At 42.2% G+C, this 16195-nt stretch overlaps 1 protein-coding gene across 11 annotated transcripts in view; it reads left to right on the top strand.

The window, feature by feature from the left end:
- The window catches only part of DMD (dystrophin), a 1990807-nt gene that overhangs the window by 1960423 nt on the left and 14189 nt on the right, over positions 1 to 16195 (top strand). For all 11 annotated transcript variants that reach the window (XM_044235639.1, XM_044235638.1, XM_044235634.1 and 8 more), the window contains one exon: positions 14089 to 14181. In XM_044235639.1, coding sequence (XP_044091574.1) covers positions 14089 to 14181 — 93 coding nt within the window. The remainder of the gene's footprint in view (positions 1 to 14088; positions 14182 to 16195) is intronic.

Here is a 16195-nt window from a genome sequence, read left to right on the forward strand (position 1 = left end):
GTCTGAGCTGTGATAAGGTTGGGATTTACAGAACCGTAGTGTGGAGGGAGAATTGCATTCTTTTAAAAATGACTTTTTAAAAAAGATTTTATTTATTTATTTGATAGACAGAGATCACAAGTAGGCAGAGAGGGAGAGAGGAAGGGAAGCAGGCTCCCTGCGGAGCAGAGAGCCCAATGCGGGGCTCGATCCCAGGACGCTGGGATCATGACCCGAGCCCAAGGTAGAGGGTTTAATCCACCGAGCCACCCAGGCACCCCTTAAAATGACTTTTTAAAGGCTCAGAAGTTGGAGGGCTTCCTCAAACCGTGAGGTACTTACCACCGTACAGCTCTGCGTACCATGTGTGTGTTGCTATAGATTTTTTTTTTTAACTGGGACAGTGTCATGAAACTTAGTTCTGTTGGAAAAGACAAACTCGCCAAATTGGGCTTTCATGAGCTACGTGTACAGGATCTTGACTAGCAGTTCCTTACCTCTGGTGACCCCTTCCCTTTGTCCCACTCACTTTTTCTTAAAAACGTTACAAGGTTCCCTGGCTGGCTGCTGCTTTAGAATAATTTCAAACTACGGCAGAATTGGAGTTAATTGGACAGTCTGCCACATTTGCTTTATTTGAGTTTGTTGATTTGTATATTTAACTGACCCATTTAATGATTACAGTCCATCCATAATGATGCTTCCACCCGAAATACTTCAACATGTATCTTCCGAGGTGAAAGATACTGTCTTACATAACCACAAAGGAATGATCGCCCTCAGGAAATTAACACCGATACAACACTGCTAGACATAATTTAGGTTGAAATACCCCCAATTCTGCCAGTGGTATTCTTTACAGCTTTCTTTCTTTTTTTTTTTTTCTCATTCCAGTGAAGGGTCACATTTTGCATTTAGTTATCATTTCTTTTTAGTCTCCTGTGAGATAGAACACTTCCCCAGCCTCTCCACATTTTTCATAACACTGCCATTTTAGAAGAGGTCAGAGCAACTTGCTCTGTAGGGTGTTCCTCACTCTTGTATTGAAGTTAAATATTTTTACACCCAGTTAGCCTCAAGATTCTCTGGTCAGCCCATTCCCTCTCTCCAGGTGCTCTTTCCCGGTCTTGGCTTCTGGGAGGTTGATAACCCTAAGTCAAGACTGCCAGGCCTCTCTCCTGAGTGTCTTTTGGATAAAAATGTGACGCAATCTAAGATACCAGTCAGCCTCCGGAACGTCTTCCAATTTGCCAACCTACACAAAGATAGTCCTTTACCACCCTTTCTTCCTTTACCCACCTTCTTTTAATATTTTTTTAAACTCTCTCGAAGCATGAGTTTAGGCATAAGCATACGTATGACCACATAAACGAGGTACTAACTGTATTCATCACCCTGAAAACCAGTCCTTTCTCTCCCTTTTTCAGCCAAGACCAGTGACCACCAAGCATCAAGGTCAGCCTGTTGTCATAAAAAGAGCAAAACACTTGCAGCTTCTGCCAGCAACGAGCCAAAGTCCACCTTCCCGTTCAGCCCCGATTTGTACCCCCTGCGATCACAGTCCCTCGGTCTCCTCGGCAGAGCCAGTGTCCAGCCACACACAGTGTGCTGACCTGTGCCGGGCCCCTCCAGCCCTGTGTGGCCAGTGTTTCCTTTAGCCCAGAATATACCGTCCTTTCTTTTCAGTCTGTCTTTTCGGGGCATTTCATCCTGTATTCGATCTCCGAACCTATTCTGTTTTGTAGTGCGTAGCAACTCCCTCTCCCTGGCATTTGAGGCCTCTGTCTGCCAGAAATGTTCAGTGCCGCGCTTGTGGAAGGAATGTTTTACTAAGCAAGCACAACACATCCCTGTGTACACACGCAGCCATCCACACACACTAAGTTTACCGGGGAGGTGCTGGTTAAAGGCGGCAGGAGAACAGAGGCCTGAAATTGCCTCCTCCCACAGACACACCAAGTCTATAGCTACAAACAGAACAAGTCCCTCGGAAAGTAGCTCAGTGACGCCTGCACCTGCCAGGCAGATGGGGCGGGGTGGGGGGAGGGTGAAAAGCACCCCACAGTGAAACAGGTAGGAGAGGCTGAGACACAGTGCTGCCATAACCCCCAGGGAAGGAGCTCAACAACTTTCAGCTTCTTCCTGAGAGTGAGCTCCCAAAACAGCCACATTTCAGTTCAAAAGGGCATGAGTCCAAGAGAGCCACAAGGTTCTAGGGAATGAGGAGGCAGTACTTAGGGGGCTCACAAGGACTCCCTGTGGCTAACCCTCCAGAGCTCACACTGAAATGCACCCACTCTTCCTTGGAAGAGGACTGTTTGTTTCTTGTAAAAGCTTCAGCCTGAGCTGTAGGCTTCTAATTTAATATACATACAGGGACCACCTGAAAACTCTCCGGAGACTGTGGCGGCTGGGGGGTGCCATCTTCCCATTCTCCAGCCTCCCTCCAGGTCACGTGCTATCTCTTGGAAAGGAGAAAGTACACCTATCTGATGCTGATTTTCGTGACAGCCATCCAGTAAACACTTAGCTTGAGCCTCTGGCTCTGGTGGCCAGCGGGGCTTGTGTTCACAGGTTCAGTGGGCTGGTAGCAAACAAACAAACAAAGGTAAATGGATGTCACCCAGGAGGGAACAAACACAAACTCCCCTCTCCCCGTCTTTCCCTGAAGAAAATATAGTTGCATACTTTATAAGCTGCTGGCTGAGATCCTCCCCTTTGGGACATGGACAAGTTTTGGCATGCCCTCAACTAGTGGGCACCACTCAGAACCAAGAAAGCCGCAGGGATGAACGCAGATGTGTGAGAGCTGACCAAGAACTAGGGCAGGGTTGAAAGATAAGTTCATCTCCTACAAGAATTTTAACCAAGACTGGGAGAGGTGGCTGTTTTATCCAATGCATACAAACCAACAAAGTGTCAAAGAAAATGAAATGGGCTATGTTCCAAATCAAAGAACAAAATAAAACATCAAAAAAGACATTAGTGAAATGGAGAGTAGTGATTTACCTGATAAAGAGTTCAAAACAGTGGTCATAAAGATGCTCGTCGGGGTCTGGAGAAGAGGGCACATATGGTGAGAACTTCAACAAAGAGAAACTGTAAGTACCAAGAGAAATCATGACGCGGAAGAACACAGCAGGTGAACTGAGAACTATATGAGGGGGGTTCGGTAACAGACTGCTTGAGAAGCTTTGAAGACAGGACAGCAGAATACATCCACCGGGAGAGCAAAAAGACCAAAAATGGCCCAAGAGACTTACTAGGATACTCTTAAGCCAAAGAATAGTCACATTATAGGGGTTTCAGAGAAGCAGAGAAAAAAACAAAGGGGTGAGAAAACTTCTTGACTTGAGGAAGGAAACAGACATCCAGATCCAGGAAGCCCAGAGAGTTCCAAAAAAGAACTATAAGAGACCTGCACCAGGACTCGTCGTAATTGTCAAAAGATACAGGCAAGGGAGAGAATCCTCAAAGCAGTCCACATAAGACCAGCAGCAAAGGGGCGCCTGGATGGCTCAGTGGGTTAAGCTGCTGCCTTCTGCTCAGGTCATGATCTCAAGGTCCTGGGATTGAGTCCTGCATTGGGCTCTCTGCTCAGCAGGGAGCCTGCTTCCCTCTATCTCTCTCTCTGCCTGCCTCTCTGTCTGCTTGTGACAGAACTCTGTCAAATAAATAAATAAAATCTTTAAAAAAAAAAAAAAAGACCAGTAGCAGATTTTCCAGTACAAACTTCGTAGGTCAGAATGGAGTTGAATGATATATTCAAGTGGTGGAAGAAAAAAACCTGCCACCCAGAATACTCTTGTCTTGCAAAGTTGTCCTTCAGAAGTGAAGGGAAGATAGAAAAAGTTTTCCAGACAAGCCGAAGGAGTTCAGCATCACTAGGCCCATCTCACACAAGAAGTCAAAGGGACTTCAGGATTTATTTTAGAAACAGTGAGCAAGTGGCCTGGGCAGAGGCGGGGAGAGTCTGAAGCAGACTCCATGCTGAGCATCCGGGCTGGCAGGACAAGGAGCTCATTGATCCCAGGACCCTGAGATCATGACCTGAGCTGAAACCAAAGTCAGATGCTTAACTGAGCCACGCAGGCACCCCTAAAGGGGCTACTTGAAGCTGAATGAAAGGGCACAGGTTAGTAACAGGAAAACATAGGAAAATACAAATCTCCATGGTAAAGGTAACTATATCATTACATTCAGAATAATGTGATGCAGGTGGATTAACCACATACAAATTTGGTAGGAAGATTGAAAGACAAAAGTAGTAAAAATGACTATAGTGATTTGCTAATAGATGCACTAGATAAGAAGATATCAGTTGTAACATCCAAAACATAAGATGTGGAGACGGGAGTAAAAATGTAGAGCTTTAGAATACATTCAGAACTTAGTTGTTATCAACTTTAGGTAGACTGCTACAAATAGATTTTATATAAGCCTCATGGTGACCACAGAACCACCACCTGTAGTAGAAACACAACAAGAAAAGAAAGAAGTCAAGGCATATGACTACAAAAGTCATCAAACCGCAGAGGAAGAGAACAAGAGAAAAAGGTAACAAAGGAAATATAAAATAGCCAAAAAACAATTTTGAAAATAAGTGCATACCTATGAAAAATGACTTCAAATGAAAATAGAATATAGTCTCCAATTGAAAGACCTAGAGTGACTAAATGGGTTAAAACACACATACACAAGCCCATCCAGGACCTACAGCACCATATGCCAACTGAAATAAGAAAGAATGAGAAAGACCAATACCTGATGATTTCACTCCTATGTAGAATCTTAAAAACATAATAAATGAACAAACACAAAAAGATTTATAAATACAGAGAACAAACTGATGGTTACCAGAGGGGAGAAGTGTGGAGACTGGGCAAAATGGGGGAAGGGAAGTGGGAAACAACAGGCTTCCAGAGATGGAATGAGGGAGTCCCGAGGATAAAAAGCACAGTGCAGGGAACATAGTGATATTGTAATAGTGCCGTATGGCGACAGATGGTAGCCACACTTGGGATGAGCATCACCTAAGGTAGAGGAGTTCGGGGACTATGTCGTACACTTGAAACTAATGTGATACTGTGTGTTAACTACAGTCAGAAAAAACTTTCTAGAAACACCCATCTATATGCAGCCTCTCAGAGACTCACTTCATATGTAAGGACAACATGCAGACTGAAAGTAAAGGGATAGAAGATACTCAATGAAAATGAAACTAAGAGCTGGGGAGGCTATCCCTATATCTGACAGAATAGACTTTACAACAAAAACTATAGTAAGAGACAACAAAAGGTGCTACATAATGATAATGGGTCAGAGTCCAACAAGAGGGTATGACATCTGTACATATTTATGTGCCCATCATGGGAGCACTGAATTATATAAAGCAAATATTAACAGCATAGAGAAACGCTGGACTTAACTAACACCTTAAGCCTGGAAAGATTTAACGGATTATATATATATAAACATTTTACCCAAAAACAGAGAACACATTCCTAAAGCACATCTGGAACATTCTCCAGGGAAAGATCGTATGTTAGAGGCCACCAAACAAGTCTTAGTAAGTTTGAAAAGATTTAAATCGAGCATCTTTTCAGCCACAATGGTCTGAAACTAGAAATCCCTTACAAGAAAACAGGAAAATCTACAGATAGTTGATCAGACAACATCATTCGGATCAACCAATGGACCCAAACGAGAGAAATTTAAAAAAAAAAACTACCTGAGACAAATGAAAGTAGAAACAACATACCAAAACTTATAGAAGCCAGCAAAAGCAGTTCAGAAAGGGGGTTCATCACACTAAATACCTACATCAAGACACAAGGAAAGTCTCAACTCTCAGCTCAAGGAACTAGAAAGAGTCCAAAGTTAATGGAAGGAAATACAGATGTATCAAAAAAGGCAAGATCAATGAGACAAAAATAGACAAAGGTTTTAGGTATACTCAAAAAATCAAATAAAATTAGAAATCAAAGAAGATGTAATAGGTGATGGGGATTAGGGAGTACTCTTGTGAGAAACACCACTGATGTACAGAAGCATTGAATCACTGTATTGCACACCTGAAACTAATACTGTATTTTAACTAACTGGAATTGAAAATTAAAAAAAAAGATATTAACACAGATTGCAGTCAGTACAAAGGAGCTTATACACCAACCAACTGGACAGCCTAGAAGAAATGGGTGGATAAACTCCTAGACACATACAACCTAACAAGATTGAATCATGAAGAAATACAAACTTCGGAAAGACCAATTACTAAGTAAGGAGGTTGAATTGGTAATTGCAGACCTTCCAACAAACAAAAGTCAAGCACCAGATGGCTTGCCAGCTGAATTCTACCAAACATTTAAAGAAGAGTTAATACATACCCTTCTCAAACTCTTCCAAAAATTGAAGAGGAGGGAACACTTCCAAACTCCTTTTCCAAGGGTAGCATTACCATGATACCAAAACCAGACAAGGACACAATAGGAGAAAATTATAGGTCAACATCTATGATGAACGTAGATGCAGAAACCTCAACAAATAGTAGCAAAACAAATTCAGTATATTAAAAGGATAATGACCTTGACCTTGACCAAGTGGGACTTGTTTCAGGCATGCAAGAACAGCTCAACATCTGCAAATCAATATAACATACCATATCTCCGCAGTGAAGGATGAAAATCATATATAATCATCTCAGTAGAAGAAATAAAAGCATTCAACAAAATTGAACTTTCATCCGTGATAAAAACTATCAGAAGGTGGACACGGATTATACATCAACATCATAGAGGCCATATAGAACAAGCCCACAGCCAACATGCTATTCCACAGTGAAAACCTGAAAACCTGAAAGCTATTCCTCTAAAATCAGGAACAAGACAAGGTTGCCCACTCTAATCTAATTTGATTCAATGTAGTATTGGAAATCCTAGCTGGAATGGTCATGTAGCAAAAAGAAATACAGGGCATCCAAATCATAAAGGAAGTAGAAAAATTATCTCAATTTAAAGATGAAGCATTTTATATACAGAAAACCCTATCAACACCACCAAAAAACGGTTAAATGAATTCAGTAAAATTGCAGGATACAAAATCAATATACAGGAAACTGTTGTTTCTGTACTCTAATATAAACTATCAGAAAGAGAAATTAAGACAACAATCTCATTTACATCAAAAAGAATAAAATACCTGGGAATACACTTAATTAAGGTAGTGAGAGACCTGTATGGTGAAAACTGTGAGACATAAAAGAATTTGAAAAAGATAGCAGAAAAAATGGAAAGATAATTTTGTGCTCATGGATTAGAAGAAATTTGTTAAAATGCCCATCCTACCCAAAGCAGTCTACAGAGTTAATGCAATCCCTGTCAAAATTCCAATGGCATTTTTCACAGAGAACAAACAATCCAAAAATGGGTCTGGAACCAAAGAAGACCCCTACTAGCCAAAGCAATCTTGAGAAAAAAGAACAAAGCTAGAGGCAGCATGCTTCCTGATCTCAAACTCTGTCAACATTAAAAACAAACAAACATCAATGGAATGGAGTAGAAAGCCCAGAAATAAACCCATACATATATAATCAATTTATCTACAACAAAGGAGCCAAGAATATACAGTGAGAGAAGTACAGTCTCTTGAATGAATGACCTTGGGAAAACTGGCTAACCATATGTAAAAGCATGAAACTAGAACACTGTCTTGTGTACTACCATACACAAAACTCAAGATGGATTAAAGACTTGAACGTATGACCTGAAACCATAAAATTCCTAGAAAACAACAGGGGTAATGACTTTCCATCCATCTCAGCAATGACTTTCTAGATTTAACACCAAAAGCAAAGGTAACACAAGCAAAAATGAACAAGTAGGACTCTGTTAAACTGAAAATGTTTGCAAATCCTGTATCTGATGAGAGTATTATCCACAATATATGAAGAACTCCTATCACTCAAGAGAAAAAAAGATGATTTTAAAATAGAAGAGCTGAATAGACATTTTCCAGTGTTTATGTCCAATAGGCACATGCTTCCTGATCTCAAACAGATGCCGAAGAGGCACATGAAAAAGTGCTCAACATCACGCAATCATCAGGGAAGTACAAATCAAAACCATAATGAGATTTCACCTCATGCCTGTTAGAATGGCTGTTAACCCAAAGAGATAAAAGGGGTTGGTGAGGATGTGGAGAAAAGGGAAGTCTCGGGCATTATTGAAGGAACAGAAGTTGGTGTGCAGCCACTGTGGAAAACAGTATGGAGGTTCCTCAAAACATGAGAAGTTGAAGTACATGATCCTACTATTCCAATTGTGGGTAATCTGAGGGGATAACCATTATCTCAAAAAGATATCTGCACCCCCATGTTCACTGCAGCATTATTTACAATAGCCAACACATGGCATCAACCTTAGTGTCCAGTGACAGAAAAGGATAAAGAAAAATCAAGCCATAAAAGAGAAATTCTGCCATTTGTGACAGCATGGATGGGCCTTGAGGGCATGATGCTAAGGGAACAGTAAATCTGTGATCTCGCTTACATGTGAGCTCTTAAAAAAAAAAAAAAGAGGGGCACCTGAGTGGCTCAGTGGGTTAGGCCTCTGCCTTCGGCTCAGGTCATGATCTTGGGGTTCTGAGATCGAGTCCCGCATCGGGCTCTCTGCTCGGCAGGGAGCCTGCTTCCTCCTCTCTCTCTCTCTGCTTGCCTCTCTGCCTACTTGTGATTTCTGTCAAATGAATAAAATCTTTAAAAAAAAAAGAAAGAAAGAAACAAACTCCTAGAGAACCAGATGGCCGATGGCCATAGGCAAGGCGTGGACAAAAATGGGTGAAGGTGGTCAGAAGGTAGAAACTTTGATTTGTAAGTAAGATTTTGGGGAGGTGACGTACAGCATGGAGACTAGTTAACAATACTGTATTGTATATTTCAAAGTGGCTAAGCGAGTAAATCTTAATAAAAGTTGTCATCACCAGAAAAAAATACACAGCAATTTTGGTGGTGAATGTTAACTACACTTATTATAGTCCTCGGTTGCAATATGTGCATATTTCAAATCATTATGTTGCACACCTAAATCTAACAGAATGTTATATGTCAAGAAAAATAAAACTACGAGAATATTGGTTACTAATTTCAGTATCTTTCACCATCCTTCAACACTGACCAGCTAAACATCGGCATCATCAGTGGGAACAGACTATATTTTAAAAACTTACACAGAGCAATTTTATGTAAAATGGAGACCAGCTGCCCTGAAGCATAATTTTTTAAAGTGATTAAATACCAAATACCAGATAAATTATTTTTCTTTCGAAAAACTAGAGAAGGGGGAACCTGGGTGGCTCAGTGGGTTAAAGCCTCTGCTTTCACCTCAGGTCATGATCCCAGGCTCCTGGGAATGAGCCCTGCATTGGGCTCCCTGCTCAGTGGGGAGCCTGCTTCCGCCTCTCTCTCTCTCTCTCTCTGCCTCTCTGCCTACTTGTGATCTCTGTCTGTCAAATAAATAAATAAAATCTTTTTTTTAAAGAAAAAGAAAAACTAGAGATGGGCAGGGGAAAAAGAAGTACTAAGGTCATCATACATCATGTTGGAAACTGATTCAAAACACAGTGTGATCTGGATTAGAAATCCAAAGAATAATAAGGGGGCTCAGTTGCTTGTATACAGGTCCCCTTTCAAGAGAAGATAATTTTCTAATACATAGTGCCAATTTCATAAAGAAAGTAGCTTGCTTAGGTGTCAGCAAAGTCATAAGAATAAGGATTGGGGGGTCTTTTGGCTTTCTGGCTCAAGTCATTTTTCCCGAGAGAGAAATACAGAGCACATGCATGTGCGTGTGTGGGGAGCAAAAGGAGAGAGAATCTCAATCCGGCTCCATCCAGTGGAGCCTGACACAGGGCTCGGTCTCATGACCCTGAGATCATGACCTGAGCCGAAATCAAGAGTCGGACGCTTAACTGACTGAGCCATCCAGGCGCCCCTGAAGTCACTTTTTAAGCAAGTAGAACCGTTATCATTTCAGTCGTGGAATAGGAAATGAGTCAGATAGGATATCATCGCCTCAAGTAAGCCTAAAACCATGGTGAGTTTCAAAGGACATTAAAGAGTAGCTTGCCCACAGCAAACCATTCCATTTCTTTTTTTTTCTGAGATGAAATGGGAGTCATCACTTCTTTCTTCTTCATTGAGCAGATCTCATGGTATGCTACATCAGGGTACTCTTTTAACTTGATCCTGTCTTATTTTGAAACGTTCATTTTTTTAAAGGTTTCAGTCACTCTGTTGGACCAACTTGAGAAGCTATGGGGGCTGTAGCTAATAATTCAAAAAGGTTTTTATTAAAGATGTTTAAAAATTTATTTGTTATAATACAAGCAGGGGAAGCAGCAGGCAGAGGGAGAAGCAGGCTCCCCACTGAGCAGGGAGTCTGATGTAGGACTCGATTTCAGGAACCTGGGATCATGACCTGAGCCGAAGGCAGATGCCCACTTAGCCACACAGGCGTCCCTTAGAAAGGATTTTTGGGGGTGTGTTTGTAGCAATCACCTTGGAGTAGAATCTAATTGAAGGATTAATGTTGAAGTGCAGTTACTGAGTATGAAATCCCTTGACCGTTAGCAATATACTGTTCTAGCAGGCATTGAATCGGTGAAGTAGCTGGCCAAGGGCTGGCCAAATTCCTGATGTGTACAGTTGGGACTGAATATTTTCTTGTTAAATAAATGGCTGTTTTTCTCAGTAGGAGTAGGGGGGCAGCGGTGGTGGTGGGTGGGCGTGAACTTGTGGACACAGGTATTAAATGCATTCCTGGGTTGCCTGTTCTAGCTACACATCAGTATATGATCACAAAACACATAAACATAGTTTCTTTCTGGTTTGACATCTTACAATAGAACATATCAGCCATCTATTGCCGTGTGACAAAATCATTACGAAATTCTCCCGTTAACGTAGTTCTCATTCACACCTCCCTTGGTTGGCTGGAGTTCTCCTGCAGCTCATCTAGTCCTGACTCCAGCTTGTGGGTTGGCTTCAGGTCTCTTCTACGTACCTATTGGATCAGCAGGTTCTCCGGGCATTGTGCTCCTGGTAGCGCTTAAGCAAGAGGACAAGCCCAAGCACCTGAGGACGTTACAGGCCTCTCTTCCTAGCTGCTAAAATTCCATTGGCCAAAGCCGGTCACATGACCAGGTCCCAATTCCTGGACCAAGGAAGCATCCTCTCCTCAATACTTGGCCCCTCTGTTCTGTGTATACTAACTTTCTTGGTGTTTGAGCAAGCCAGTCACTCTGCCCTCCGAAAGTCTTCGCGTTTGCCGTTCTCTCCTGTATGTACATGGGTCACAGTCTCGTGGACCTAAAAGTTCTTGCCCAGCTGCACCTCATCAGTGAACACTTCCATGACTCCCCATTCTGAAGATTCCTCACTCCTCTCTGTTCTGAAGGTTTATCGTCATGTGACATGCCTCTATAGCTTACTTGTTTAGGCTGTGTACCTCCCCAAGAATGTGAGTTCCATGGAGATGGGGCTTTCTGTCGTTCACTGCTCTATCCCCAGCACGCAGAACAGTGCCGGGCACATGGTGGGCTCCTGATGAATGTTTGTATCAATCGTCTGATCTTACCCTTTTTTAACTTGTTTGGCTATTTTTTTAGACATTTAAAAATCCGCTCAGTATTGAAGAATCCAGTGATGCTACTGAAATGTCCGGTGTCTTTTAGCAGTTTCAACTTTTCCGGTATCACTGACACAGAAAATACTAGCCATTAAGCATTTCTCAGTGTGGATTCACCTCTGCTCATGCATACGTGGGATAACACTGATTTTGAATCTTAAAAGATGAGTTAAACTTAGAGGACTTTTTACTTAGAAAATCTTGAGGAAAAAGGAAACGAGATTATACTTGACTCATGTATGTACTATGCAGGATGAAGTCTGTACTCAGAAAATGTTTGAATTGATACTTAAATCACAGTCATGGAAATGTTTTTGGTTAAGACAAGCCTGTTCTCTATTTGCATGTGGACACTTAAACCTTAGACTATCTGTAAAGATGAACTTGGTTTATGCTTTCAAGTTTGATCCTTGCAATAATTCAGGGAGAGGAATGCCAGTCCTGTCACTGAACTGTGTTTGAATCTTAGCACACTACAATTCAGTTCCTAGAACTCCAGTATGATGTAATTAAACTGTCAGAAATTTTAACATGGTTGCTCATGAATGTCTCTGTTGGTTCTGATTTATTCTGTAAGGCGTACTATCACTAAAGCAGTCTTACTGCCATTAAAAATGCCTCATGTTCCACAACTTGGCAAAATTTGCATCCAGAATGGAACAAAGAGATGTAATCATCCCTGCTGTTGTCAGGATTCTGTTCCTTCTGGCAGTAGTTCATTCATTCCATCCTCACCAGATAATCGTGGTTTAAACTCACGGGAAAAAACTAAAGATGCTCTATTTCATTTTTTCATTTTTAGACACATAAACATAAGTCAGTTGTATATGTGTGTGTGTGTGTGTGTGGGTTGGGAGGTAGATACCACAACTTCTTTTTCTATCTTGTGACCTTACCTTTCAGCACTTGTTTCTTGTCCTTAGTATTTGAAAGAGGTTTTCTATGGTCTGTCACCATGAGACTACAGAAGGAGAGGTTTTCTGTCTATCCTAGGTCCGTAAGCCCTCTGCTGTAATGATGACATTCAGCCTTCTCTCTACGTACGATATGATTTTTGTCTTAATGGTGAATGTGTCAAGGATTCCTTTAGCTTACACTTAAAAAAAAAAGGCCGAAAACAATAATAATAATTGCAGGACTATAATCATAGATGAAAATCTAAGGGGCACCGGTAAAAGGAAATGACAAGCATACTTAAGTCATTAAATCACAGGCTGCCCAGTCATTTCTAAGTCAGACGTGAACCTGAGGTTGTCGTAAAGCATGTTCATTACTGCTGATTTGCCAAAGCAAGGTCTTGTTTTCAATGGAAGTGACAATATAATGCACAAATAGCGCTGGAGCTTACTGTTACAAAAAATTAGTTTCCAGAGACCTTCAGAATTCACAGTAATTTTGTTTTCAGTGAAGACATCTGTCCCTTACTGCAAATGCTGGTTGAGGTGTGTGTGTCTGTAACACATCAGGCATCCATAGAGACCACAGATCAACAGAATCTACAAGCAGACTCCCATTCCCAGAGGAGGACCATCCATCTCTGAATTCCATTTCACCCAAAACCACCTTCTGCCCTCATGTAAACAGATTCTCAAAAATTAAAAAAAAAAGTTCCTCTTAAGCCTCCCAAAACATCATGGGGATAAAGTCGTCCCATGTACAAAGAGGAGAGAAACCTTACTCCACAGAATCCCCCCATATCCACAGTCCTTCAAATGTTAATATTTTCCTAGCCCATTAGACTTCAAAGGTACTTGAGTTTTGTTTGTATTTTTGTTTAAATGTCAAAGGAAAGAGTGTCGTCACTCCGTCCTTAACTTCATCAAGTGAAGGCAAAATGTCACATACTCACTTTGTTTTGTGTTGAAGAGATGCACGTCAAGTGCCTAATCATTTTGGTTTTTTTTTTTAAATAGTACTAACTTTAAAAAAAACCGATTTTATTTATTTATTTGAGAGAGAGCATGAGAGGGGAGAAGGTCAGAGGGAGAAGCAGACGCCCGCATGGAGCTGGGAGCCGGATGCGGGACTCGATCCTGGGTCTCCAGGATCATGACCTGAGCTGAAGGCAGTCGCTTAACCAACTGAGCCACCCAGGCACCATCTTTTTTAATTACAAAGAAAAACAGTTTACGTTTACTAACGGGACATAAGAAAGTTACGTCAACTTAATATTAAATGTTAACTTCTAAAGAGAGAAGCCATTTTCTTCTCTGAAGAGCAGGACATAGATAAATCCCTGCATGGACTCCTTCCCTTGAAGGAGTTGTTCCCGAATTATTCAGCCTTGAGAGGTTATTTGTATTTATGCTATTTCTGAGCAAGTGGTAGTGGATTTATAATACCTTTTTAAATGCAATCATGGGCTTTTTCTCTAGTTCCTGTTTTCCTTAAGCATAATGTGCTCTTGTTTGTGCTTGCTTTCATTAAGGTGAGGAAGACCTGCTCAGTCCTCCCCAGGACACAAGCACAGGGTTAGAGGAAGTGATGGAACAACTCAACAACTCCTTCCCTAGTTCCAGAGGTAAGCTCCCTGATGTGCCGGTAACTCACACCTACTGGAATTAGGCCTCCTGTTCCCACACTCAACTAGCCTCTGTATTTTCCGTGGCTAAGTAAGCATGTCCTGATAGAGTGCCACTTGGGGAGTGTTGTCAGAAGCAAGTGTTTTCAGGGTGCATTTCTGCTTTGGATGACCAGATTGACCTGGTATGGGATTCTGGTTGAATTCAGATGCCTCTAGAACCCTGATGCCTCTAGAAGCAAGAATATTAACTTCCACATTTACTCCCTTTGCGCATTAGTCTGAAGAGCAAATTATGAGATCGGTTTTACTTAAAAGCAATGATGCTGTGACCTTGACAAAGACATTCATGGCTTGATGGCACCTTGCCAGAGACACACACTTACCACGCACTGCGGTGAAATCTAGAACATGCCTAGTATACAGCAGTGGTGGGGACTTGGGCTTCTGATGCCCTTTACATTTAAAAATTGTCTCTTACCCCATTGTTTAAATATAGGTATAATTAAATCTTTATATACTAGTCTTTTGTTGTTGGTTTCACTGCCATGGAAGGAATACGATCTTTGCCAGGAAAGATAGTAATACAAATGCCCTTATTGCCCGCCATCACTTTGCCCCTGTGTATTTTCCCCCTCATATAATAGCAGCATTTTACCCCACCAGCTTTTCCCACTAGCCAGTATGAGCTTCACATGTCTTCGTTCCTCCAGGGAGGTTTCACTCCCATTGTTAGCATTTTGGAGTATTTTATTTTATTGCTGTGACATAAAACACTAACCCACTTCCCTTGAGTGAATAAATAAAAAGAAGGGCCGCAGCCACCTGTCAGCAAATGAAGAGAAACCTAGACAAGCCAAAGAGGAGAACACAAGTCTTTGTGGCCAGGGGCTGGCTCGCCTAATGGGCAGCCCCAGGGGGGAAGGGCAGCTGAGAGTCTTACTGTTCTTTCCTCTCCATAGGACAGTGACGAGGGTGTTGGGAGTCCTGTGTTCTTCCTCTATTTCTGTTCGGTGTCGGCTATCAGTGGCCGTTTCCCGGCTGTTCGATGTGCGAGTGAACACTGTGTGTTCACGTGAACAGCAGTGCCGTTCTGGGGGAGCGTTGCTAAGGAACCATCAGGGAAGCTAATTTTAAATGTCTGCACCAGCCATCTTTGCATTGCTGAGTGCCTCTGATGTGTTGATTTTAACACATAAGAACCTTCTCTGTCTTCCCTCCACCCCACGCCCCCTCCACGTGCCACCCTCGTCTTCATGATGACGCTCTGGGCTGTCGTCTCTACCTGCAGTTCAGGAGAAGACCATAAGCTGGTTGGCCAAAAATCAAAGGCCCTCCCCCTTTATCCTGTCAGCTTTTACGAGCACGTACTATGTACTAATGGAGGCTTAGGGATGCAAACAAGAACGGCCCAGTTCCTTGCCTTCATGGTGCTTACAGTCAACTGAGGAGGTAGACTTCAGAAGTTTCCTTTACAGTAGAGTGTTATGGCTATGCTGGACAGGTCTAGAACATGAGTGAATCCCAGAAGCACCCTTGGACCTACATAGGAGGGGTTCAGCTTAGGCACAGCAAGGGTCTTCTTCAAGATGACACAGAGAGAACTTTGGGCCCCCCATGTAGCACATTATTTCCGGTGACCTCTACCTATCCCTTGAATGTCACAGATGGATACCTTGCCCCAGCCCCTTCAATGCCAAGCCTGTGTACCTGCGCCGTGGGAAGTTAGTGTCTGCAGTGCTGACGCCTTGGGCTTTTCCAGGGCATGCGGCTCTGCTTCCCTATAGGCAACCTTTTTGTGCTGGGCCTCTGACCCATCCTCGTTATCTTGAGGGTGAAGGTCTTTGCACCCTCTCCCCACATCCCCCTTTTAGTCCCTGAAGCTGGATACCACATGAGTACGGAAGAAGTCACCTAGAAGAGGAGAAATTGATTTCTTCTGATATATTTGGCAGTTAGCTTCTTTGATGTTAAATTCTCTTGTATGATGTTGATTTACTTTTATGGAAACTTG

This window comes from Neovison vison, chromosome X (assembly GCF_020171115.1).
Source record: "Neovison vison isolate M4711 chromosome X, ASM_NN_V1, whole genome shotgun sequence".
NCBI lineage: Eukaryota > Metazoa > Chordata > Mammalia > Carnivora > Mustelidae > Neogale > Neogale vison.